The sequence below is a fragment of the Miniopterus natalensis genome, chromosome 19 (assembly GCF_054644295.1).
Source record: "Miniopterus natalensis isolate mMinNat1 chromosome 19, mMinNat1.hap1, whole genome shotgun sequence".
Lineage (NCBI taxonomy): Eukaryota > Metazoa > Chordata > Mammalia > Chiroptera > Miniopteridae > Miniopterus > Miniopterus natalensis.
The window spans coordinates 17,238,519-17,262,953 of NC_142099.1; the positions used below are offsets into that span (position 1 = coordinate 17,238,519).

A 24,435-nucleotide genomic window follows, 5' to 3' on the forward strand; every position below is an offset into this window, starting at 1 on the left:
CTTTAATTCTGCTTATAACTCATTTCTTCATTTGAACATCAGTCATTTATTTCTTTATTCAATACTTATTTAAATGACCTGTGACCACAGTGACGAGGAACTGTTGGTAGTGAAGATGCAAAGATGAGTATGTTGTAGCTCATCCAAGGGGTTCACAGAGAGATGGAGGAGACAGACAGGGACACAGATAGCTGCCGCAGAAGAGTTACTTTATGGTCATGAACAAGGCACAGGATGCGAAGGCAGAGGAGGAAAGTAATGACAGGGACCACTTGAAAGAGATAATGACATTTGCATCTTGAAAGGTTAGCAGGAAAAGACAGAAGTGATATTTTGGGCAACGAGAACAGCATATGTGATGAACAGAAGCATCACAAAACACAGCATGCTTGGGAAGCTCCGAGAGAACATTGCGTGTGAGGTGTCAAGGTGACAGATGTAATTGGAAAGGTAGGAGAGGTCTAGATTGGGTGTCTTGTGGTTAGGGTTGCGTGCTAACCTTTGAACCTGTGGGCCAGAGGGTACCTTCACAGTTAACGTGGTCAGGCACGGTGTGTTGGGAAGACGGTTTTAAGACGGTGAGAGAGAGACTGAAATGTGAAGACTGGTAATGAGTATGGAGACTGGTAGGAGATAGTCTGGAGAGGTAGTGAAGGCTTCTTTAACCAAGGCTCCAGCAGCAGGGGTGGCAGGGGGCTGGCTGAGCAGCATTTCTCAGATGCCATAGGGGGTGTGGGGACAGTTGGATGTGCCAGATAATGAGTGCTAGGAGTCACTGCTGCTCTCTACTTTTCTCTGTTCCTTTCTCATCCTCTTAAACAGGGTTTCTAGGCAGTTGAATAGGCTACCAGATTAGCTGCTGCTTGGTTCAGCTTAATGTATTGTGGTTTGAACTCCATTAATAATTAGACTCTCAGAGGAAGTGACCAAACCAATTGATTTTATAACCATACTTTGTGCTTCAAAGCCAGTAGCTCTGAGAGAGCTGTTACGTTCATATATCGGGGGTGTTTGGTTTCCTGCGTGCTGTGCCCTCCCCTGACTTGTAAGGAATATTACCTCTGGCAGTTTTGTATCAATGAGTTATATAAAGGAGGGCACAATAAGCGACGTGTGCTCGGAAAGTTACACAAAGATAGCAAAGAGCTATTTTTTCCTTCTTGATGCTTCTCAGGTTCAGCATAGCTCTGTTTCCATGGCAACCACTGGTCCAGGCTCTCATTTTTTCACATTTGACTTTCTGTAAGAGCTTTATGACTTGTCTACCTTCAGTCTCTTCCTCTCTTAAGCTCCCTGGTCCTCTCCTCTGCTACCAGATTAATCTTTCTAAAGAATTGTATTTACCTGTCTGGCATTCCATTTTCATCGTGATCTGGTCTCAAGTGTGCCCACTGGGCACGTTATTACACACTGTCATGTGAGCCCAGAGGCCTTACCACGCGTCGGTGGTGTATTCCACCCAGCAGCAAGCACAGCTCTGGGCTGTTGGTGTGCGTGTAGAGAACCGAGTATTTCCTCTCTTGCTCTTTGCCCTGGGTTTATTTACTCCTCTCTATCCCCACTGGGTCTGAGGGCTGTTTCTGGCTGTTTTGTGTTGTTAATTTTCTTCTCCTTCCTAAAGTAGTTGATGATTATATAGCATATATTATCCAAAGCTTGCAGGACACTTTAGAAACCAATATTATCATATCTTTGCTTTTAAATATAGAAGCCTCCCTCTTCTTTAGCAAAACCCACAATGACTCAGCTGCTTGCATGTCTAAAATTGTTTTTGCATTTTTTCCGTGGCCAATCTTTATGACGATTTAGTTATAGATTAATAGTTGCCTTTAAGAAGCATAATATTTGGTGTAAATCATGGCATTAGTGCAGTTAACCAGGTAGACCAGTTTAGTTGGAGAGTGGTCTGTTTCTTTAATGTTTATAGACATAGGTTCAGAGGGGGGAAAAGCAAATCGACATTCATGAAGGATATATTCTAAGATGCTCGTGAATTTCCTAATTTTTTAATATAACTATGATTTTTAACTCAGTTTATTTATAAAATTGAGATAAAATAACTACTTTGCCATCAGAACATATAGTAACAGAAGAAAAAGACCTAAGCTCACTCACCATATGTTACATGGGAGTGAGAACTACTAATTCATTCCTCAGCAAACCCACAAGTTGCTGTATTGTGACCTTGGGGGGGTGTCTCTCAGGGAGAGCTGAGGGAATAAAATTAGATCTATAAATATTAAGAGGCCACTTTAGTTGACTACTGCTTGCTAAAGAAAAGAGATATTAAAAAGGCCCTGTAAAATAATAATCTTTTAAAGTAAAAATGAATGATGAGTGGAAGAAACTGAGAGAATAATCTTATTGTATGTTTGTATTTTCTCCAGTAACTTGTTGATAAAGCTCTCTCTCCTTTCCCTGTGAGCCTTGCCTTGATATTTTCTAATTGGAAAGAGAGATAAATACATAGGAAAGAAATAAACAATTTTAAGTAGAAAGAAATAATATAAGGGAATCTAATGTATTACTGCCCTTCATTAGGTAAGATGGTAAGAGAAGGCCTCTGTGGGCAAAGTAGCATTTGAGTTGACTGATGCAGTGGAGCCAGCCAAATGAAGATCAACTGCAACAGCAAGTGCAAAAGCTCTGAAGCAGAAAAGCTTTTTATGTTCAAAACAGAAAGTAGGCGAGTGTGACTGGAGCATAGTGAGCAAGATGTAAAGAGGAAGGAGATGTGGTCAGAGACGTAGGCAGATCAGCAGAGACACAGAAACAGAAGTAAAGCATTGGCATTTGAGTACAATGGGAAGCCAGTGTAAGTTTTAAGCAATAGGAAATTTGATCTGATTATGGTTTTAAGACATTGATTGAGGAATTCAGGTATGTAGAATGTAGATTGTAAAGAGGTGAGAGCAGGAACATGAAGACCAGTTAGGATGTTATTTCAGTAGGACAAACAGGAAATGATGGTAGCTTGGACCAAGGTGGTGACAGCAGAGATGGACAAAGAAGACAAATGCAAGATCGTTTGTAGATAGGGCTGACAGGACATGTAGATAAATTGAATTTGGAAGGCTGAGGGAAAGGAAGAAGTCAAGGATGGTGGAGACATGGAACAAACTGATTTTGAAAAACATGAGCAAATCATTTATTTTAGCGATAATTTTACTATAACACACGATAAGAATGAAATGCGATTGTGAATGGAAGTGGATGGCGCAATGTCTGACACACCACAGGAACATGTGCAGTTTTTCTTCTTACCCTCAACCTCAGCACATTTGCACAAGGAATTTGCATTTTCACATTACTATTTATTTAGGTCACCACATTTTCAGCAAATGATTGGAAAGCCATTAGTGGATATTATGTGCGAGTCAGTCATTCATCAACTCAGTAATTATTTCCTGAGCTGCTTCTGTATGTGGTCACTGTATGGGTGCTGGGAACATACTAGTAAGTTAAACAAAGCAATGCCTACCTGTAAGGAACTTAGTGCCCGGTGCATAGATTATCTCCCTAGCAGTGGAATTGTACAACTAGCTATTCAATTGCACCTGGGATAATTAAGAAGAATACCAGCATACTTTGAGAGCGTTTCTTCATGGCATTTACATTTCCCCTCCTTTCGCTGATTCATTCCCATATTTCATCTTACCTGTGACTACCAATGATTTCTAAACCCACCCCTTAGTTCCAGGTTCATATTTCCCATGGCACATCTCCAACAGATGGCCACACATTTCTTGCCAACTCCATCCATCCTTCATCTTTTTCTGTGCCCAGTGCTTTCCCTATTAGTGTATTTACTGCCATCCCAGTTTACCAAGCTAGAAATGTCACAAACATTAATAGCATTAGCAACTGCATAAGATGACTATTTTAAACCTCATTTTCTTAACAAAAAATGAGGCTCAAAGAGGTTACTTTCCTGAAGTCACACAGCTGCTGGACATGAAACCTAGGTTTTAAATCCAGGTCTTTCTGACATCTCAGCTTTGTTCTTTCCATGACAACATTTTGAAGGATTGTTAAAATTTTGGAAGGAAAAATGATGGAGGAAAACATTCCAGAAAGAGGGAAGGACCTTTTAAAAGGCTCAGAAATAGTAAAGCACCAATATCTCTAATCAGAGACATGCTTATCCCTCCCGTAGAGAATACTCATATTTTATCCATTCTGAAACAGGTATGGGATCAACAAGCACAGTGTGTGAATTTACTGCCTCTGATAGGTTTTTAGGACAGAAAGAAGGAAAATACATGCCACCTATCTCTGAGTGCCTTAGCAGGAGAGAGGCCCTAAGCACTGATTTCAGTGTAGCTCATTAATGTCTAAGCCTGCAAGTACTGTGAGCGAGACAGCGTGGGTGGAAGGAGAGCAAACAGGAAAGAGGCCATGTACCCCAACCCCAGGACTGAGGGCTGGTTCCTGCAGGAGATAATATCACAGTTGGATTTTGACAGATTAATAAAAGGTAAGTGAATTAGAGGGAAAGTGCAGTTCAGAAAAAGGAGAAAGCGAGAACAAAGACAGGGAAGTGTGCAGGTAGCTGTTGTGTGCAGGAACGTCAAGTAGCTGGAGTGTTGCCAGTGGTGGAGGGCTCAGTGTGTGATACCAAGGGCCAGTTCCAAATAGGAAGGGATGGGAAAGGAGATAGTGTGAGACACAGGGGGAAGTTGAATCAGCCCTACTTGGATGACGGGTTGGGGGTAGAGGAGGTCAGAGGAGGACTCTAGGATGACACCAGGTGTCTGCTGGCTTAATTAGGTGCATGAGGGTACCGTTAGCTGGGGTGGGAAAGTAACAGGAGCAACTGCATTGGGGAAGAAATGGTGACTCTGGATGTGCTGAGATTAAGTTGCATGTGAGGCTGCCTGTGTCCAGTAAGGAGAGATATGTACAGGTTGGGAGTTCTGGAGAGAGAGAAGCTGATCTCATGATTAGTTGTTCAACAGCAATTAACAAAAGGGTATGGAAAGGATCACCGGGGCACAGGTGCTGCTCTTTGAGCATAAATTTTTGCTTTGTTTTTGTCTTTTCTTTTAGAACCCAATACACGTTAGTCCCTTGGTATATTCATAGTGACTTGACTGTGTAAATCCTGTTGTTCCCCTGAACTAACTTGATTAGTCTCTAGGCCTAGCTTATTTCTCTCCACCTCCTTCATTGGTTCAGGTAACTCAAATTAGATTTAAAACACTTGTATATCAGATGTGTAAGTATAAAAAAAACTATAGTCACAGTTACCACTTGCTAGCTATGTGATCTTGGGCAAGTCATTTAGCTTTTCTAAACTTAGGTGCCTCCTATGTAAAAAGGGCATAATTGGTTGTTCAGATTAAATGCAGTAATGCATACTCTAAGGGCTTAGCATAGTTCATGGGCCTTACAAACAGTGAATAAATGGTAAATATTATTATTGATACTTTTAGTCACAAATATTTATCAAGAGTTTGCGAGTTGCTTTGTTAAGCGCTGCTTGGAAAAAATATGAGTATGAGCTTGGTAAAGGGGCCCACCAGGCAGGGAAGACCAGTGTTCACCTGTTCCTGTCATCCTGTTGGACAGCCCATGGCAATACTGAGATATGTAAGTGCTGAACTCATAAGGGAGGTGCAGAGGGAACTGATCCCCTCAAGTGAATGTAGAGGAAAAATCACCCCCACTCTCACTATTTTGCTACTTCTGAAATTCTACTGAATCCATTTGAAACCAAGAGTGAGTGACCGAGGGGCAGACGGGGAAAGGAAATGGTGGCTGTACAGTGTTTTTCCATCTCTGTTTCAGAACAGCGACTTGTCTATTCAAAAAAAGGCAGTGTCCCCATCTTGACATTTATTTTGTGGAAACAAATTCACTTGCTAATACATAGGCTAACCCATATAACTCCACTGAAAATTTTATTTTTCACAGAGACAGCTGTTAAACTTCACCTCAAATTCCATGTGGCATGGAGATGCCAGAGATAGCACATTTAATAGAGAGCTGGTGACGGACCAGAGGAAGAAAGTAGAGGCAATTTACAACTTATCAAGATGAATATAGCATTCATTATTTTTAACAGCAATGACAACACACACATAAAAATAAAAACTAAAATGCTGATGTAGCTCAAGAGGATCAAGGAGTAGTTTAGAGTCTATATGTCGTAATTCTCCAGGCAGGCTTTTGGGAGCTCCCTCTCAGCTCGAATCTAAGAATCTTTGATTCTTTCTTACCAGGTGGCAGGCACAGGCTCCAGACCAATTCCACGTGGAATGAAGTGGTGGAGCACGGTCTTCCTAATAAGATAGTTTTTTTAATGGCTCCATTCATTGAAAGATAGCAGGTTACAGTGCAGGGGATGCTGGATTCCTCGTTGTGCAGTGGAGCTCTGGGATCTTGGCTTCCTGGCTCTGCCTCAGACAAGTTTTATGATCATGAGCAAGTCACTTATCTGCTGCCTCAGTCCTTTCATCAGTAGGATAAACATGTTATACTGATGTTTTCTAGGGTCTAACAACATCACATTATTTATGATTCTGTTATCATATCTAGAGTATCCTTTTCAGTGTGGGAAGTACTTCTTTGGCAAAAGAGGTGTGTCCTTGGGACACAGAGTAGGATTGTGAACAGTCTAGAATGGTCCAGAAACCAGCTCATGGGAGGCCCAGCTATCTTAGAAAAAAAGGAAATTAAAACTTTCAGATATTTGAATTAACGTAACATAAAATAGAGACTTACTCGGTGTTGTTATTAAATATATAACCCAATCCACTAACTCCAAAAGTTTCACATTTTTGGATTTCCTTAAGTAGTCCTTTTTAAATAATTAAAACAGTCCAGTAATAAGACAGGCAGCCTTTGGAGTTAAATGCCAGTGACGATATGGAAGCAGATGCCCAGTGACCAGCTCTCAAAGAGACTGCAGAGCCCTTGCCTGAATGAGGGCCTTGCCCTGGGTTCTGATCACTGGGCAGGGAATAGGCAACGGTGATGCTACCATGACTGTTCGGAATGTTATGATGTTGCTTTTGGTAGAGGAAAGTTCTCTCTTCTATTAAAAAACAAAACAAAACTCCTTTGAGATAGTAATACTTTAACTCTCACAAGAGGTCAGAACATTCCTTAAAAAAACGAGCTAAGTCTATAATATTTTATAGGAATCTTTTTCTTTCTTTGAATGCCTATAGACTTGTTATCTGAAGTATCCACCATGATGTCAGTTAATCATGCATTTTCTTTTATTTTGACTCTAATTTCTTTGTGTATAAGTCCCAATACAAAATAGTGAGACTCGTTTCCCTGTGATATAATTTGTATGCCCAGTCTCATTACCTTTCACGTTAGCCTTTTCTTCAAGTAGCGTGAGTAACCCCTAGAGCTGGAAGCAGCATTCGGTGGTCTCCCCCCAGCAGCAAGTAGCGCAGCGTCCGGCAGCCTCAAGACTTGACTGGCAGGGTGTAGGTCGTGTGGGGTTTTCCAGGACCAAGCTCCCGACATGGCTCACAGTGTCGTCATCTTTATTTGATCTGTTTGTTGGATTGTAGGAACTTGCTAAATTTTTGAGGCTTCTTTTAAAAAGCAGCCTATCAGACAAAAAAGAAATAGCTAGAGAATGAAGGTTTTGCAGTTTTACCTCCTCTAGCTGAGAAAGAGCAGGGACCCTTCGCTACCTACAATGAACGTGTCTGAATCTTACCCATGAACTAAAGAGGCGCTTGGTCTCAGGGCATGTCTTATCAGTGTTTGGCTAACACTCTTTCGGATGTTAGCACAGCCAGACCTTCCAGTCTTTCTCAGCCCCAGCGCAAACTAACGGTGCCTCTTACTCTCCTCCCCTGCTCCCCGGCTTCCTGGGCAGGACGAAGGGGATCGCTAGTCACCTGGAACCCGCTCTGCGAGGCACTACGAGAGGCTCCCGTGCTCGCAGCAACTTACTAAATTTTCAGGGCAGCTTGGCTGGGTAGGTTCTATTGCTGCTGACAGAGGCTCGGAGAGTGTTGTACAACTTACCCATGTCATTCAGCTGGAAAACATGACTGAAAGCTGATGCACTAAGCACTGCTCTGCTTCGCACAGAGATAGGTGTAATTCTCACTCTTGGATTTGAGCCCAGGCCATCCAAGGTGAAGCCCACTTCTGTCTGCATCCACTGTGGACAACAGAGACGTGACTGCATCATCACGCACAGTGTGTTCCTCCTTCTGTGTGCCCATCACAGCCCACTTTACCTTGTGTTCCGATGCCTCCCTATAAGCTCCTGCAGGAGGAGTAACCCTTGAAGTAAGGACCTAGTGAGTTTCTTTGTGCTCAGTGTTTTTATTACAGTGCCATAAATTAAGCCACATATGCTTTTATTTACATTGGAAATCTGTTCTTGTCCTGCACATGTTCAGCAGTTGCGACATGGTGGAGAGGCCCAGGAAGAACGCTCAGGCACAGGCTCTGATTGGGACTGCACCACTGTCCCCTGCTCCGCCCTCCAGAGCGAGGTTTCTAGTCTTTAGACCATGGCTTTGGCCTGGTCCTCTTTACTTTCCTCTCACTCTGCCTCATTAGGTGATTCATCCACATTTCCCAGATCGTCTTCAACTTGCTGTTGAACTTCTTTACAGAAATTTTAAAAAATCTCCTTTATGCTAGTGTAAAGAAATGTGATAAATCTTGTATTTTTAGCTGGTAAATTCAGAAGAATTTCTTATCATTAATTTCATTTTTGGACTACTTCATAACTCCAGATTTTATTTCTCAAAACTGTGCTGCATTTATTGCTGAATCTCCTCAGCAATAAATGAATTTATTGGGAGAGTTGAGGAAGGAGGGGGGGAATGCTTACTGAGAGAAGGGCTCTTTTAGGGCTTTGAAAATTTCTAGGATCCATTCTTTTCACCAAGTGAGGTTCTAAGAGAGATATTTTACCTGGTATTTATCAACAGTCTATTCTCAAAGAACAACTTGGAAACAGAGCCAGGTTTGAAAAATTTTGGAAATTTTGAAAGCAAGGATGATGCTTTTGTTTGTTTTCTGTGTACAGAGGGTGCAGTATTTTCCATAGAGTGATACATGCTAAGGTGAGCGAGGCTTGGGCTGATGTCCCTGTGGGTGCAGAACTGAGTAAGTGGGTCTCTAAGAAGTCTGGTTTGCCTGGAGGTGGAAAGGGAGATGGGAGATGAGGGTATATTTGACACACAGGAGGTGTCCTGTCTTCTGCTGGTTCTGCCTGGAGCACAGGGAGATGAGACAGCTCTCAGCGTCGTCATTTCTGGACAGGGAATGCCTGCCAGCCTTGGTGGGCCTTCTGTACTGCATCTTCCCCTAGTCATTTGGATCTGCTGAGCCCAGGCAGGAGGCCCTGGCATGGCAGGCTTACTCCAGCTTTCACCCCTTTCACCAGCTCTGCATGTTCTGGGTCCATGGGAATGGAGCTGTGGTAGCTCACTGCTGTGGTCCCTCCTTATCTTTATCTCACTCTCTAATAGTGGGTCTGGCATATGAAGCCCCTAGAACCTGCAGCCAGTCCTGGGTCTCAGCAGCTATGTATTCTCCATCCCCCGTGGTGCCAATTCTGCCTCCCTGGCTCAGAATCTTGGTCCAGGAGCCAGTAGGAATTGCCATCTGGGTCTTCCCCCATCTCCTCCTGCTCTTGTTCAGGCTTCTCATTGCCCCAGTGACTTCTGTGGGGCCTGGTGCAGCCCCAGTTACCCAGTCTGATTGGGGTAGGGACTCTCTGGACCCATGCTGTCCTCCCCATGATCACCACTGCTGTCATCCTAGCAGGGGCCACTCAGAGCCCAAGGCTGAGTCTGTACCTTGACCTTCTCAAGGATAATGCATTTTTTAGGGAAAACATGATGGACAGATTAAGAAAACTGAAATACACAGCCACTTACTTGTAGTGTCTTTTACGTAGCATCTTGTTAAATGTATCTGTTTTTTTGGTTAATCCTCACTAGAGGATGTTCTTTCCATTGATTTTCAGAGAGAGTGGGAGGAAGAAGGGGAGAGAGAGAGAGAGAGACATTGATGTGAGAGAGACACATCGATTAATAGCCTTCCAGACTGGGGATTGAACCTACAACCCAGGTACATGCCCTTGACCAGGAATTGAACGTGGGACCCTTTAGTGTGCTGGCCCATGCAACATTGGCCAGGGCTAAATGTACCTATTTTAAACATAATTTTGTTTGCTCATAAAAATGTTATATCTTAACTATTAACATTTAGTACATATAGTTTTAACTTCTTTTGTGAGCATCAGAGCCAAACCATATAGTTCCAGAGTCTTTTGATTAGTTTTTACTTCTTTTTACCAGAATCCTTGCTTGGGGCAAGAAATTCTTTGTTTCTGGTTTATATCAGAAAAAATAAATGCCTCTCTGCCAGTGTTCTTTGAGACCAAGTCAGTTGGATGAAAGCATCTCCTCTATCTTTTAAGAAAAGCAATCGGAAAAACATCTTATAAGCAAAGGAGTCAGTGAGTTCTTCCTTCCCTTGCAAGTCAGAATGTCCCCTTGCTCTTCAGTGGGAAGCTTCTATGGCAGTACTTCTCATACTCACGTAGCAGTCGCAGTCTTTTCACACAGAGTTTCTGCGGACCTCTAGGATGCGAACAAGATAAACGTGGAGCTGTTTCCTGTGCATGTACATGTGTGTGTAGGTGTGTGTGCGTGTAGGGGTGTGTGTGTGTGTGTGTGTGTGTGTGTAGGGGTGGGGCATGAAAGGCTCGAACCTCTTCCCTCCTCCTGACAGTCTCCCCCTTTCAGCTGAACCAACCCCTTCTCTCAGTGTAGCCTATCAGACATTTCCTCCAGCACCTAAGGATTTGAAATGTGTACACACACACACACACACACACACACAAAAAATAATCTCATGCTTTTGATCATTTTATACTAAAATCTCTACTTAGTTTTTAAAGAAATTGTTTTGGGAAGAAATAAAGGCCTGATAGCCACATATAGATATCTTAAATTTAAGATATTTTGTTGATTAATACTATAAATGTTTAACCAAAAAAAACTTGTTTTTCTGAGGTTTTAGAAAAGGAAGCCAAACAATATTCTGTTAAGGAAGGCAATATTTCCCTTTAACCCAATTCCATAATTAATCTACTTTTCTAACCAATATCACAGAGATAAGCTGATAAATATGTTTCTGTTTTGTTACCTGCAGAGATCTGGAACTTTTATTTGTTAGAGTAGGAAACCAAGACTCAGCAGGAAATTGTTCTGGCTCTCTCTGCCCCGTTACTTTGTACCATACTACAGCTCACCTGGAGAGCTGGTCCGGTTTCATGATACCAGCTACAGGACTGCTGTCCCAAGATTCTAAATACATATTGGTTCATTGTTGGGCTGAAGTTAAGAAACTGTCCCTAAAGGTGATCCTTTCCTTTTGCTCTCATTTGGCTACAACTGATTATTTATATATAGTAAATTTATATAACACTTTAATTCTGAGATTATACACTTTTTAAACTAGGGGCAGTTCCCAGTTATATTATTACTAGGGAAGGATTAATTTGACTAGTGTCTATCAAAACCATGTTTTGGACTCTTAACTGAGTGTCAAGGTCTATGGCTTAAAAAAGTTGTTTTCGCTTTGAGAATCTCAACTTCAGTAGTTCCTTAAAGGTATACTCTTATTATTATATTGTAGGTTTTTATGTTTTATAATATTGTGTATTTGTAAAAAATTCCCTTTTAATTGTGGCTAGCCTCTCCAGAATGCTGAAATACTGCTGCACCGCCTAGCACTGCAGAAAGTCATTATTATTGCACAAACCCTTCAAGTGGAGGGTGTGTCATTTCTTGGATGCTGGTTCCTTGCTCTTCTGGCCATACTCTATCATTTTGTCCTAGACCTCTCTTCAGTTGAGATTTCAGTAATCTAACAAGGTTCCCACTTTGAATGTGCAGTGTAAAATCAGGCTTTTACCTGTTACCGTCATTAGAAAGCGAGAGTGAATAAAGGTCAGTGTCTTAGCTGGCAGGCTGTCTGATTTTTCTGTGAGCATCACGTGCTAGGAGAAGCTAGTTCATCCGTCTGTGGGTTTAGGATTCAACAGCCTAAGCTGTCAGACAAACACAGATTGAAGGTGGACCTGGAGGGGAAGCGCATCTGTCCAGTGCTCGCCATTGGCTTCTTATTACAGCATTCTCCCCCGAGACGCACTCTGCATGCTCATTCACCTGCCTCCTCCGCTTCCCTCCCCTGCCTTGCCTACCCCTTCATTACTGATTCACAGCGAGAGGCAGCAGCAGCAGCAGCGCGGCTTGTCACGCGTGAATCAAGGGTTGCAATGAGCTCATCCCTTTTCTCCTTGCAGCTCACAACTGCCCTGGCTTCCTGGCTGCTGCTGCTGCTGCTCACACACACACAGACAAGCACATAGGCACAGCACACACGCACGGTCTCTCTCTGTCTCTCTCTGTCTCTCTCTGTCTCTCTCTCTCTCTCTGTCACACACACACACACACACACACACACACACACACACACACACACACACACACACACACACACACACACTACCCTTCTAAGCAGCTTGTACATTTTGACACATGTGTCTGAACCCTCCTACATCGCTCTTGGCCATTTTCTTGCATTCAGTTGCTTCTGCCGTTTTTCACTGAGATCAGTATTTGATTTCATTTTCCGGTCTACTTCGGGGCTCTTGCACTGTGGCTAATTTAGCCAAAATGTTTTTCTGGTGGAGACATTAGCTGACAATTCCCAGCACGGGCTGGCTTGTGCGTGCTCCCGGGGAGACCTAAGCTAGGCTCCCCTCCCGCAGCGCCTCTGACAGTTGTGGATGAGAGATCCAGCTTGCTCATTCTGGAGACCTACTTAGTGCTCATGGAACAAGGGGTGCCCTGCCCAGCCCCAGCTGCTAAGCTCACACCTCCTGTCAAAAAGTCCCAGGACATGCACGACGAGAGGACCAAGCTGGTGAATGAGTATGCGTGTCGCGTGCTGGAACTTCTGGGGATGGGGCATCGTCTGTTTGTGCCTCGGCTTCTGGCGGTGAGACTGTTTTTCATTGAACTTCATTTGGGGGGAATCTGCCACCCTCCGTGATAATTCCTTGTGTCCTGGAGGAGCTCGCGGTCTTCTCTTTCCTTCTTTCTCACTCAACCTAGAAGGAAGTGCCGAGTGGCCACGGCCAGGGGCTCTACCCAGCCTGGTCCCCGCCACTCCTTAAGTGGCTAGGGAAGACATGGTTCTTTTCTCGGAGCCCAGGGTCACGGTAGTGGCATTATCTTTGTGGCAGCCAAAAAAATGGTTTTCTTGCTGGCTCGGCTCAGCCTAAAGCAGAGTACTCAAGAGCTTGATGTAGGCGTTCTTGTTCCTGTGTCTCCAGAGGGTTAAATTTTACAACAGACATTATTGCTACTTATCTAGCTGGCATGTGGCTTGCTTTCTAACCTCCCCATTTGATTGCCAATTTGTTTTTTTGGGGGGGTTTTTGGATAGGGAATTTTACCCCTAAAAATCTTTGGGTCGGAAATTATAGATTTCTCTCCTGGAATGTTTGAACTGTGTATCTATGAAATAGCTTAAAACGGTTGGGTCTGTGCTGTGTATTTGGGAAGCCTGGCTTGCTTGCTTTTTGATTTCCTGAACAAGAAAAAAAAAATCATCCTTCCTCACTTCCTACCAAGGGTTAAAATTAATACCCATAATCACTGGTGCAGGGTTTCTTTTCAGTGGCTTGAGAACTACACCTAGCAACTGTTCTGTAATGTAATTGGGCTGCAGTAGTCCTGAACTATTATTTGGTAATTGAACAAGAATGATTTAGCTTTGTCTGTTTTATACAGTGGAGTTTAATACCATTCTGACTGTTCCCTCGTTATGGTTCTCTTACATTTGAGTCTTTTCAGAAATACAATATTGACTTGACTGAATTTGACTCTTTTCTCTCATGTATTCCCCTCCAGTAAAGCTCATCTCTGTTAATACTTATCTTTACCACTATTAATTCAATTTTCACATGTTGTATTTGCATACAAATATAATCTCCTGCATAATAACAGACATGTTAGGCAGCCACATACATAAGGGATTTCTCACTCCAAAGAGAGTCTGTTTATCGCTCCAAGATGAAGTTAAATGCAATGACTAACATACAGTTATAGGGAGGAGGGCCGTATTTTTGAGAAATGCCGTTCCTTTGACATTTAAGCAAGAAATAAAGAGAGCTTAATAGATGTTTTAATGCCCAGGTGAGATCATCAATGTCCATTTGGATTTTGTTTCCCTGAATCACATTTTTTTCTTAATACAGGAAAATACTGAAGATTTGTGATTCCATTAGAAAGGGAATTTTTTTAAGTAAAATAAAAATTTTAAGTGCAATAAAAAGTGTGGTATCTTAGGAGCTTTGACACTAAAAAGTGCTAAAATATATCTCAACAAACCTCTGCATTTTTCTGAGGAATCCGTTTCAGCCTAATAATACATTCCCATATTCTTAAAGGCCACTCAATTGTGTCACATGGGCTTGAACTGGTAACTTTTCAGTAACCTGGAGCTGCCTCTTTTTGCCATTTACATTTTCAGTGTTTTGAAGGAAAACAAACTGATAACTAAGAATGTCTCTCATACTCAAATCTGCATTACAGATAAATTTAAGCCTCCTCTAGTTTAAAACAAATTATCATTGATAAAATCCACAGGGAGTTAGGTTCCCAAGCTTCAGGTGTTGGGGAGGTCATATATATCTGTATGTTGCAGCTGTGCAAAGTTGGCTTGGTTGCCCAGTTAGGCATCTGAGGAAGTAAATTCCTTGGGTTGTTTTGGGCTCTAACATTCACAGTCTAGGTCATAGTGCCACATACATTACATGTGAAAAGTATATGCCAAGTTGTCTGTAGGGCCATTTGGAAATCTCTGATGTTGTTATTCAGTGTTGTACTTATAAGATTATTCATAGAATCGGGATACTCTACATATTGGGAAATCACATGCCCTTTTATTAGCAATCTGGCTGTGAGTTGGGCTCAGCTATCCAATGAGTTACTGCTCAAAGTTTAGCACGTGTACCGGTGGAAGTGGAAGTACAGTTGTTCAGCCTTGTCTGATTGGACTGGCTAATGATGTGGGATTGATGGCTGATCTGCATTCGGTGGGCCTACGAGGAATCCTGCCACATGCAATTTTGCGATCTTTCCATTACCAGTCAAGAGGGCCAGCCCTGGAGTTTAGGTCTTTGGTCATGTTTTAAACATGAATGTACAAATATCTAATTTTCTTTAAAGATCCCAGTAGTTTTTTTCATACAAGACAACTTAACTTCTTAATGAACTGCTCAAGTAAAAGGAGATTAATCCTTTTGTATATTTGAGTGTTGTATATTTGACTTTGATCCTTAGTTATTTATTGCTCCCTGATTCACAGAGGGACTGTCGGCCTGCTAGGGCACCAAGCACATTTGTAGCTTTTGCTTATTGCTCTTTAAAGGGGCACCCAGTAAAGAGTAATTTCCCCTTAATCAGTCATGTACACAGACTTTATTATAGATAGTACCAAAAGGTGTAAATTCTGGAGGTAGACTCACCAAATAAATGTTTCTTTGGTGAAATTAAAATACCAAAATAAGAGACATAGGTATCTTGGACATCAGCTAAGTAATGGTCCCTTCTTCTAAAGTCTGTACTTCCAAATGATTCTCAGACCTCCAAAAATATTGCTCAACTGAATAGAAATTCTATTAGACACTATCTATAAGAAAAAGCCGTTTGTGGTGAAAACAGTGAAGGTGAGAAAGAGAATCCTGCCTAGATTTTTCCCCCAAATAATTCCCTACAATAATCTAACCTAGAATTTGCTGCATATCAGAGGCCCTTAAAGAAAGATTTTCATCCAGGAATAGTTAGAGGTTTGGGATAGAAGCACTGAGAGCTAACCCTGAAACGTCAGGACTCCTCCTCTCCACCCACCCTGCCTCCTTTAAAAAGCACTTTAAAATGTGATGCTCTTGCACTGAATTTTTCATCGGGAAGAACACACTCAAAATGGTATCAGCAGTGGCACATAGCCAGAGCCTACACTCCTGTAGGTGTGTGAAATTTGGAGAAAGAGGAAAATCTTTTACTCTCCTTATGTTCAAAATTTCCCTTTCCCCTCTAGATATTTCCCCTGTGGCTGTTATATGACATGGGAAGTTATCAGAACGTGATATATTAATTCAGTGTTGGCTGTACTTTCCATACGATACTCCAGGCACTGTGCACAGTGAGTCCAAACGACCCTCGGGCCAGGGAGGGTTGATGAATGCAGGCAGATGCTTCAGTGGTCCCTTCAGTGGCCATGTCAAGGTTTAATTTTGATCAAATTTCTTATGCTGCCAAAGTACATCCTGATTATTTTTGTTTTTGTTTTAATTTGTGGACTTAATGAAAACATTGCTTTTAAGCAAGAAATGAAAGGGCAGAGAATAAAGTATGTCTCCCATTTTACCTCTGTTGCTAATGGTGCAAGGATGGCTCATTGGAGAGAGATTACAGCTCTTAAAAGAAGTTAGAGACCCAAATATAGAGGTTGCTGTGTAGACTTCTGATGCTGCCCAAATATAAAATTCAATTTTATATCAAAATAAGTCCTAAATCCACTTTCTAATTAGTATTTTATAAATGTTAATTTTTAACAAAATATTGGGTCTGCTTGAAGTGGAGCCTTTATGAATCCACTGTAGGAAAGCAGTGAGACATGCAGCACTATGAGTTAGCCAGAGTTGGAGTCAGAATGAATGTATTTCATTCTTTGCTGCCTTTATTTGTTGCGTATGTACTTTCTAGAAACAGAGGCGAGAGGATTGGATAAGATGCAATTTCTACACTTTTGTTTACATGAGCCTCCCTGCTCCATGATTGGCAGAGCTCCCTTCATTTAGGGCTTAAATAAGTTGGGCAAGCGATGCTATCTGACATCATTGACACCAACTGTATTTTAGGAAGGACAGTCACAGGGCACTCTGAGTTCTGATTTCAGCCCCACCAGGTAGGGAGCTCCTTACTGCACCCCCCCTTGAGACCATAGCCTCCTCCAAATAGCACCTCTGTTTACATGGCCATTCCTGCCTGACCAGAGGTCAAATGTCACCGGATATATGATTCCTTATCCTTAATCCCAATCTTTCTGCTTTTGTATGAACTCAGGGGCTGAACTGGAAATTAGGCCTTGGGCAGTATTAGAAAATTAGGTGACCAAGATGCTGCCTGCAGGCAAGAGACTGCTCCCCACCATTTGGAGGCTCTGTTACCAGTAACCAGGTTAGATGCACTGAAAATCAAAGAGGTGTCCTCAGAGGCTTTGAGTAGTGAGGAAAGCTGCAGATCCTGTTTTCCTACAAGCTCCAGAAGTGACTAGTCCTGAATTTTCCCAACAAATATCCCAGAGCTAATCAGCAGAACCAGTATTACAGGTGAAAAGGAAGACTTGCAATGACCCGTCTGGCGTGACTGGTAACTGGATGCTTTCCTAGTAATTCAGCAGTTGATATTGTAGTCGGAGAGACCCTTTTTGGGGCTGAAGTTGTTTCTAGAACCGCCTTTTCCAAGTAAGTTAAGGTGAGTGGATAGCCACTATATTAGGCTAAATGTTCTCTCTACCACTTCCTTACTGTTGTCAGGTCTGTGTATTGATGAGGGAGGAAGGAAATCTGAGATGGACCGAAGCTTATTTTTTCTCTGCCACTGGTAGCCCACCTCTGTTTTCTGATTACTAGTTTGCGACCTAAAGCTGAGCCAACCTAGCCCCCTTGTGAAAATTCCTGCTGTATGAATGAATACATTATTTTATTTTACATTTTTTCTGTTTAAAGCGGAGCGGAGAAAGGGAGAAAAAAAGGTGTGTGTGTGTGTGTGTGTATTGTTAAATAAAAAATTTAACTTCTGTCGCTGAAGGTCTTTTTAAAAGAAAGGGTTTCTTGGGCCATTGCTTGCAAGATAAAAAGACCAGGTCTTGCACCAGCTGGGAAAGGCAACATGTCCACTGTCCTGTGTTGACTGGCTTTTCAAAAAAATATATCAAGTAGGTGGGGAGAAGGTGAAGTGGTCTGGTTCTGGGTTGAGCCTAGAGTCCACAGGGAAGAAGAAGAGTCTGTGCCTTGGGATTGGCAGCAGGCCACAGTCCAGGAAGTTCACAGTAGTAAACAGGAAGGGAAGACACACTCAGGAATGTGAGCAGGCTTGTTAGCTGGCCCCCAGCTATTATCAGGTTCATTATTCCTGTCTCTTTCACTCTCCTGCCATTGTCATTTCATTTAGAACATCTTAGCATTTTTCTCCCCTCCCCCTCCCCCCTCTCTTTTTCTGTACACTCCCCCCCCCCCCACATGGAGAGATATGAAAGTAGAATTTATTTTCATTCAGTCAGTCCATTTTAATTGAGTCCCTCCTATGTTCTGGGTATTACTCTTGTCACCGCGGATACAGTGATGAACAAGACAGACAAGTCCCCTTTCCTTAGGAGGAAAACTGAAGTATAACTGGAACGTGTCTTGGTGGAACCTGGCTTCATGGGCTGAAGGAAGAGTTTAAGTGCCCAGAAAAGGCCTCACTCAGATCTTGCATTTGCACCAAAATCTAGATCACAAAAAGTTGCTGTCCTTAAGAAGGGCTGGGATGAGAACATCCTGGGCAGAGGGAACAGCAAGGGCATGGCCTTCAGTTTCGTTTGAACCTGGTGTGTACAGAAGCCAGAAAGAAAGCCAGTGTGCCTGAGAGGGACTCAGTCCAAGAAGAGGGCGGGGAGGGCAGATCAGGCGGGTCCTGTGGGCAATGGTGAATATCTGGGGTCTTATTCTGAGCGCAGTAGGAACCCTTGGAGGGCTTTACATGGAAGAGTACATGATCTGGAGGAGTATCATGGGGCTGCTGTAAGGAGAGTAGGCTGTGGGGAGCAAAAGTAGAAACAGGGAGACCAGTTAGGAGGTTACCCGAGAGATAACAATGGCCTGGACCACAGAGGTGATGACAACTCAGACCCTGTCATGAGCAGGAATTTCTCTGACTTCCTTATACTCTTTCAGTGCAGTCTTTATAGTTAATCAACTATACTTCTGAATTTAAATAAAGTAATACTTTGAACTATTGCTTAGTTCTGTGATTTCTAGCCTCCATTCCCCCCCCCCCTCATTTTATTACTGAAGTTTTGAATAATTAAGTACTGACTCTTAAAACATCTAATTTCTTTTTGGCTTACTTCTGGGTTACTGAGTCTGCCAGAATCTGTAATTTCTATCATGGCGTTTGCCAAAAATCACTTACAGTTGTTTATTAAAATACTTAAGTGTCTTTCTTATCATAAAATCTCTCTTGCAGAAAGTACAACAAAATATAAAGAAAAAATACCCACTATGATCCTGTTATCCAGAGAAACATTTTATTTCATTTAGTTTTAGTCTTTTTTTTTTGTACATGTATAACTTATTTCTAAGTGGTTGTTATTTTTAAGGAAATAAACTTTGCAAACAGTAGTTTTCATAAGAAGTTTAGTAATTAAGTGACTTGATTACTTTTCATAGCATTCTTTTTAAAATTTTATTTTTAAATTAAATTTATTGGGGTGATATTGTTTAATAAGATTATATAGGTTTCAAATGTACATTTCTGTGACACATGATCTGTATATTGCAATGTGTGCCCACCACCCAAAGTCAGATATCTTTTTTCACCATATATTTGGCCCCCTTTACCCTTTACTACCCCCATCTCCACCTGCCTTCCCTCTGGCACCCATAGCATTCTTTAAGGTGTGCGATCAATTTCTTATTTTCATCACTTGAGCTGCCGAAAGGCCATCCTCCAATTAGGTGTTTATTATGTAACTCAGATGGGCTCTGATTGCATTGTCTGTGTCTTCAGCCAGCTTTGTAATGATATCTGTAAAATGCCTGTAAAGTTACACATCAGTCCCAAGGTTTAAATTTATTTTTCTGGCATTTTTCTTCTCTCAGAGCTGTACCTTGAGTAGCTTTGCCACGACCCACCATTCAAATTGTGAGGTTATATAAATTAAATATGTTAGCCTGTTGATTAATTCTTATATCGCTTGTAGGATTTATGGTGACTTATTTCCACTTAAAGAGGTTAGAAATCTCTTTCTGAAATTTTAAAGAACAAACCTAGATATTAGCTGTAAAAAGTGCATTCCAGAACATAGAAATTTCTTTTGCAATGCGTGTGTCATGAATGCAGGCTAAAATGTGGTGATAATCTGGGTAATTATTTTGCAGACCTCAAAGGAAGACCTTCTGCAGGCTGATTTTGAAGGGGCTTTAAAGTTCTTCAGAGTTCAGCTTCCAAAGAGATACAGGGCAGAGGAAAATGCAAGAAGATTGATGGAGCAGGCTTGCAATATTAAGGTAAGATGCACGAATTTACATGTCATAAAGGTGGAGCTTGACTGCATAATAACATGGCAAATTATGTAAACCCGGTCCCTGTGTGTTGCTGGGTTTTTACTGTGTTTAAGGTGATGTTGTTGGTGAACTAGTCTCTTCCAGATTTTTTTGTCAGGCTGCTAAGTATATAGTAGCTGTACCTTCTAGTAGGATTTAGAATGAAGGTTGGTAGGTTCAGATGGTAACAATAGAAAGACAAACATTTATTTATAGGTAAGGCTCTAGAATGGGCTGCTGTGATAGTGGTTTCCATGGCAGCAGACCTGGCATTTAGCTTTTACCATCTGTTTTAAGATTATTTAGGACAAAGCAAGAAAAGCCTGCTTAGGCAGTGCTTTCCTTTCTCTATGGGCCTTGGAAAGCTCTGAGTCTTGATCTGCCCATTCGCATCCCACACTTGCCAAATACTGGGGATACATTGCTCCTTATCATATGTCTGATAAAACTAGACACATTGTATAAAATAATTTGAAGTAGAAATCTCTATCCAGAAAGTTTTGGTATCAAGGTGAGAGATCACATTAAAAAAAAAAATGGCACCAATTTACTGATGCTAATTCTTGTACCTTGGGAGCATACTAGGGAATCTTCTTACCTAACCATGACATTAATATGCATTTCTTTTCTGAACAAACAGACAAAGATCCCAGGTCTTATGGACCTTACATTCTCACATAAAATAATAGACAATAAATAACCTTATAAATAAAGAATATATTTAATATGTTAGAAGGTGATAAATAGCTATAAAAGACAGAAAAAGTAGGGGAAATAAGCAAGATGGGGTTCGTGAGGAAGGGGAAAGTTCCTGTTGTTACTAGTCAGAGTAGACCTCACTGAGAAGCTGAAGGAGATGGGCTAGTTATGGAGATGTCTAGGGGAGGAACATGCCAACAGAGGCAACAGCTAGTTTAAAGGCCCTGAGGTTGGCTCGTTCCTGGTGGATTTGAGGAACAGCAAAAAGGCCAGTGTAGTTGGAGTGAGGTGAATGAAAATGAGAGTGATAGGAGAGAAATTTAGAGAGCCTGGAGGGAGCCAGGAAATGTCGACCATTGTGAGGACTTAGGCTTTGCTCTGAGGGAAGTGGGTTTTGACTGTGTTTAAGGTGATGTTGTTGGTGTGGAAGAATGATATGCTCTGCCTGAGGTTTTAGAGGATCACAATGCCCACTGTGTTAAGAACAGACTATGGGAAGGTAGGAGTAGAAATAGGGAGCTCAGACAGGGTTTTGGGGTAATCCTGCTTAGGAATGATGATAGACTGAATGAGGGTGATAATAGTGGGATGGAAGAGGGGTAGAGATGGAGGTGGTTGGAACTTGGGTTGTATTTTAAAGAGAACCAACAGGTATTCACGATATATTAATCTCAAGTATAAGAGGAAGAGAGGAGTTGAGAGGATTCCACAACTTTTGGACTGAGCAATTAAAAGATAAGTTGCCATCAACTTATTATGCTCATTACTTAAAATGTACTTTGACATAGGTTGCATTTAAGCACCTTACCTACTGTAACACTTTTTTGGTGTAACACTTCTGTATTGAATTTTAACTTATCTTAAAGTAAATTCTAAATGTTAAAAGGTACAATTCAATACTGAAAGTAAGTAACTGATATATATATAGTCTTTCAAATGAACTCTATATTCAAAGAGATCATTTTCCAAAGATATAAAGAAAGGTAGACCTTTGAAGTCTCCATGCTGAAATGCAAACTTTTAGCACTTTCTGGCCTGATTGTTTTCTTTGGCTGGGCCACAGCTATCTGCAGCCTTTAGCTTGCATTCTGGCGGTAGTGGTGGCTTTGGCAGATTTCTGTGGGTGGTAAGTTTGATGTGTATTGTTCAGTGGCTGATTGTTCCAGAGCTGTCAGAGAACGGTATTAGAAACGGGGGCGATGGTATAGGAATCTATTACAATAAGACATTTATTTCTAAGAATAAAAGAGTAGAGTGTTAAGAGGTACAAGTAAGGTGGAAAGTTAAATGTTTTCAAGGGAAATCTTGTAGTATTGGAAAAATCATTGAGAATAAAAAAACCAGAAAACCATCCAAAAATATGAAACTTACAGAGAAAGACTTTCCCACTGTATTTTATGAAGTTCAGTTTCTCAGAGGATAGAGGTAACTAACAATTGTCAAGCCAGAAACATGGGATCTGAGGGATGCAGAAACACAGAATGTTAGAAGACAACCCAAAATATGATCTGAATGGATTGTTCCTGGAATGAAAGGGTTAGGTGCAACCAGAGTGATTTATTTGGCCACAAATGGATATACATAACTATTTTTTAAAGTAATAGTAGGGTTGTTATTTTGTTTAGTTTTGCATTATCTCAGGAGAGTGACTTTTTCTTAGATATTTAAAACAGTTCCCCCAAAACACCATTTTTTAAAAATTAAGATAGAATTGACATGACATTATGTTAGTTCGTTTCATGTGTACAACATAATGATTCAATATTTTTATATATTGTAAAATGATCATCACAGTAAATCCAGTTAAAATCTGTTACCATACATAATTACTTTTTTTGTGTATGTGTGGTGAAAACTTTCATGATCCACTATCTTAGCTACATGTAAATATGCAATACAGTATTATTAGCTATTGTCACCATGACTTATCCATTAAGTACATACATACACACACATACACCTGAAGAGATGCTTGCCCTTACAATACATGATGCACTCTGATGTTTTCTCTTTTACTGTATTGCATTCTATTTCATTTTTTAAACTCCTCGCCTCCCCCCAAGAAAAATTCCCAAACCCAAAAGCTAGTCACAACCTACTAAATGGATTTCACAATGACTTGCAGTTTTAAAAAAACTCTAAGGCCTACCCCCCTGTTGCCACTTCCTCCCCCTACCCTATTCCGATCTGATGCAGCCTGTGAGAGGGCGTGGAGGGTGAGATGCCACACTGAGTAATGGAAGTGGGGGTGTGGTAAGGATGTGAGTCATCAGGCCCTCATTACAGCGGTGTATGCTGGCAACTGGAAGTTTTAGGAATTGATGGATTTACAGGTCAAGGCTGTGTTAGACAAAGCCTTTATGGACACAGGTGACAGCAGGTATGGGACAGGCAAAAATGTTGAATTCACAATTTCTAATCTATGGACTGTTTTACATTAAAGATAAAATTTCTGTCAAAGAAATAAAAATTTTTTTTGTATTTTAATTATTTTCAAAGTTAGTATTTATATATGGTAGTATTTTCTTTGAATGGACATGTTCTCATTTAATTACCCAACAAAATTAATCACTTGCTCTAACTTTAAGGAACTAAGTGATCAGTGATTGCAGTGAATGGACTGGTTTTAAAATAGATGTAACAGTTGCAGGTAAAAATTAAATTGTTAGCTCTGTATGTGACTTATTTCTGAGTATACCAATAGGATGTATTATTAAACCATGATTGATTAGATACATATCAGGAATATCTTTTGGTTTTTATTTTTTCTAATTTAACTAACATGATTTCAAATTATTCTGTCTCCCTCAGCTGCTATGGTTTCAGCCAGGCTAAAATCAGAAAATAAGTTGACCCGTTGGCCTTTTTGGGAAAGTCGTTTGGTTACTTAATACTTGATATGTGAATATCCTGCACTTTCCCAGGGTGTGAGCTTTTGTTGAATATCATTATTAAATTATTACCTTATAGTTAAAAATTCTACCGTTGCTTAGCTTTTAAACTTGGATCTTGGCTTTATGAACTCTGAATCAGTAGAAATTTGAATTTCTTTATACAAGCATATGAGCGCTTTTTTCCCCCTGGCAAGACAATACATAGCTTTCATTGGATTCTCAACTTGGTAGTAATCACACTGTGAAAGGCAACAAACGAAGGAGAACAAATTACAAGGATGGGAGATAATGAGTTAAGTGTTAGACATGTTGAGTTTTTGGTGTATATCCACAAGTTCTCATCCAAGCAAATAGAAATATGTAGGCAGGTGGCTACTGAAGTGAGATCTGAGCTAAAAGTAGACATTTAGATGTCACCAGTAGTGAAACCATGGTTGAATTCTCCTAGAG

The 24,435-nt window shown here is 41.1% G+C and overlaps 1 protein-coding gene across 2 annotated transcripts in view; it reads left to right on the forward strand.

The window, feature by feature from the left end:
* The window catches only part of RABGAP1L (RAB GTPase activating protein 1 like), a 368,977-nt gene that overhangs the window by 265,654 nt on the left and 78,888 nt on the right, over positions 1-24,435 (forward strand). The window contains exons 1-2 of one of the 2 annotated variants that reach the window (XM_087827783.1): positions 12,844-13,011; positions 20,228-20,356. In XM_087827783.1, the coding sequence (XP_087683909.1) occupies positions 12,844-13,011; positions 20,228-20,356 (297 nt within the window). Of the gene's footprint in view, positions 1-12,843; positions 13,012-20,227; positions 20,357-24,435 lie in introns of those variants that run through there. The other variant, XM_087827782.1, reaches the window with a different exon arrangement.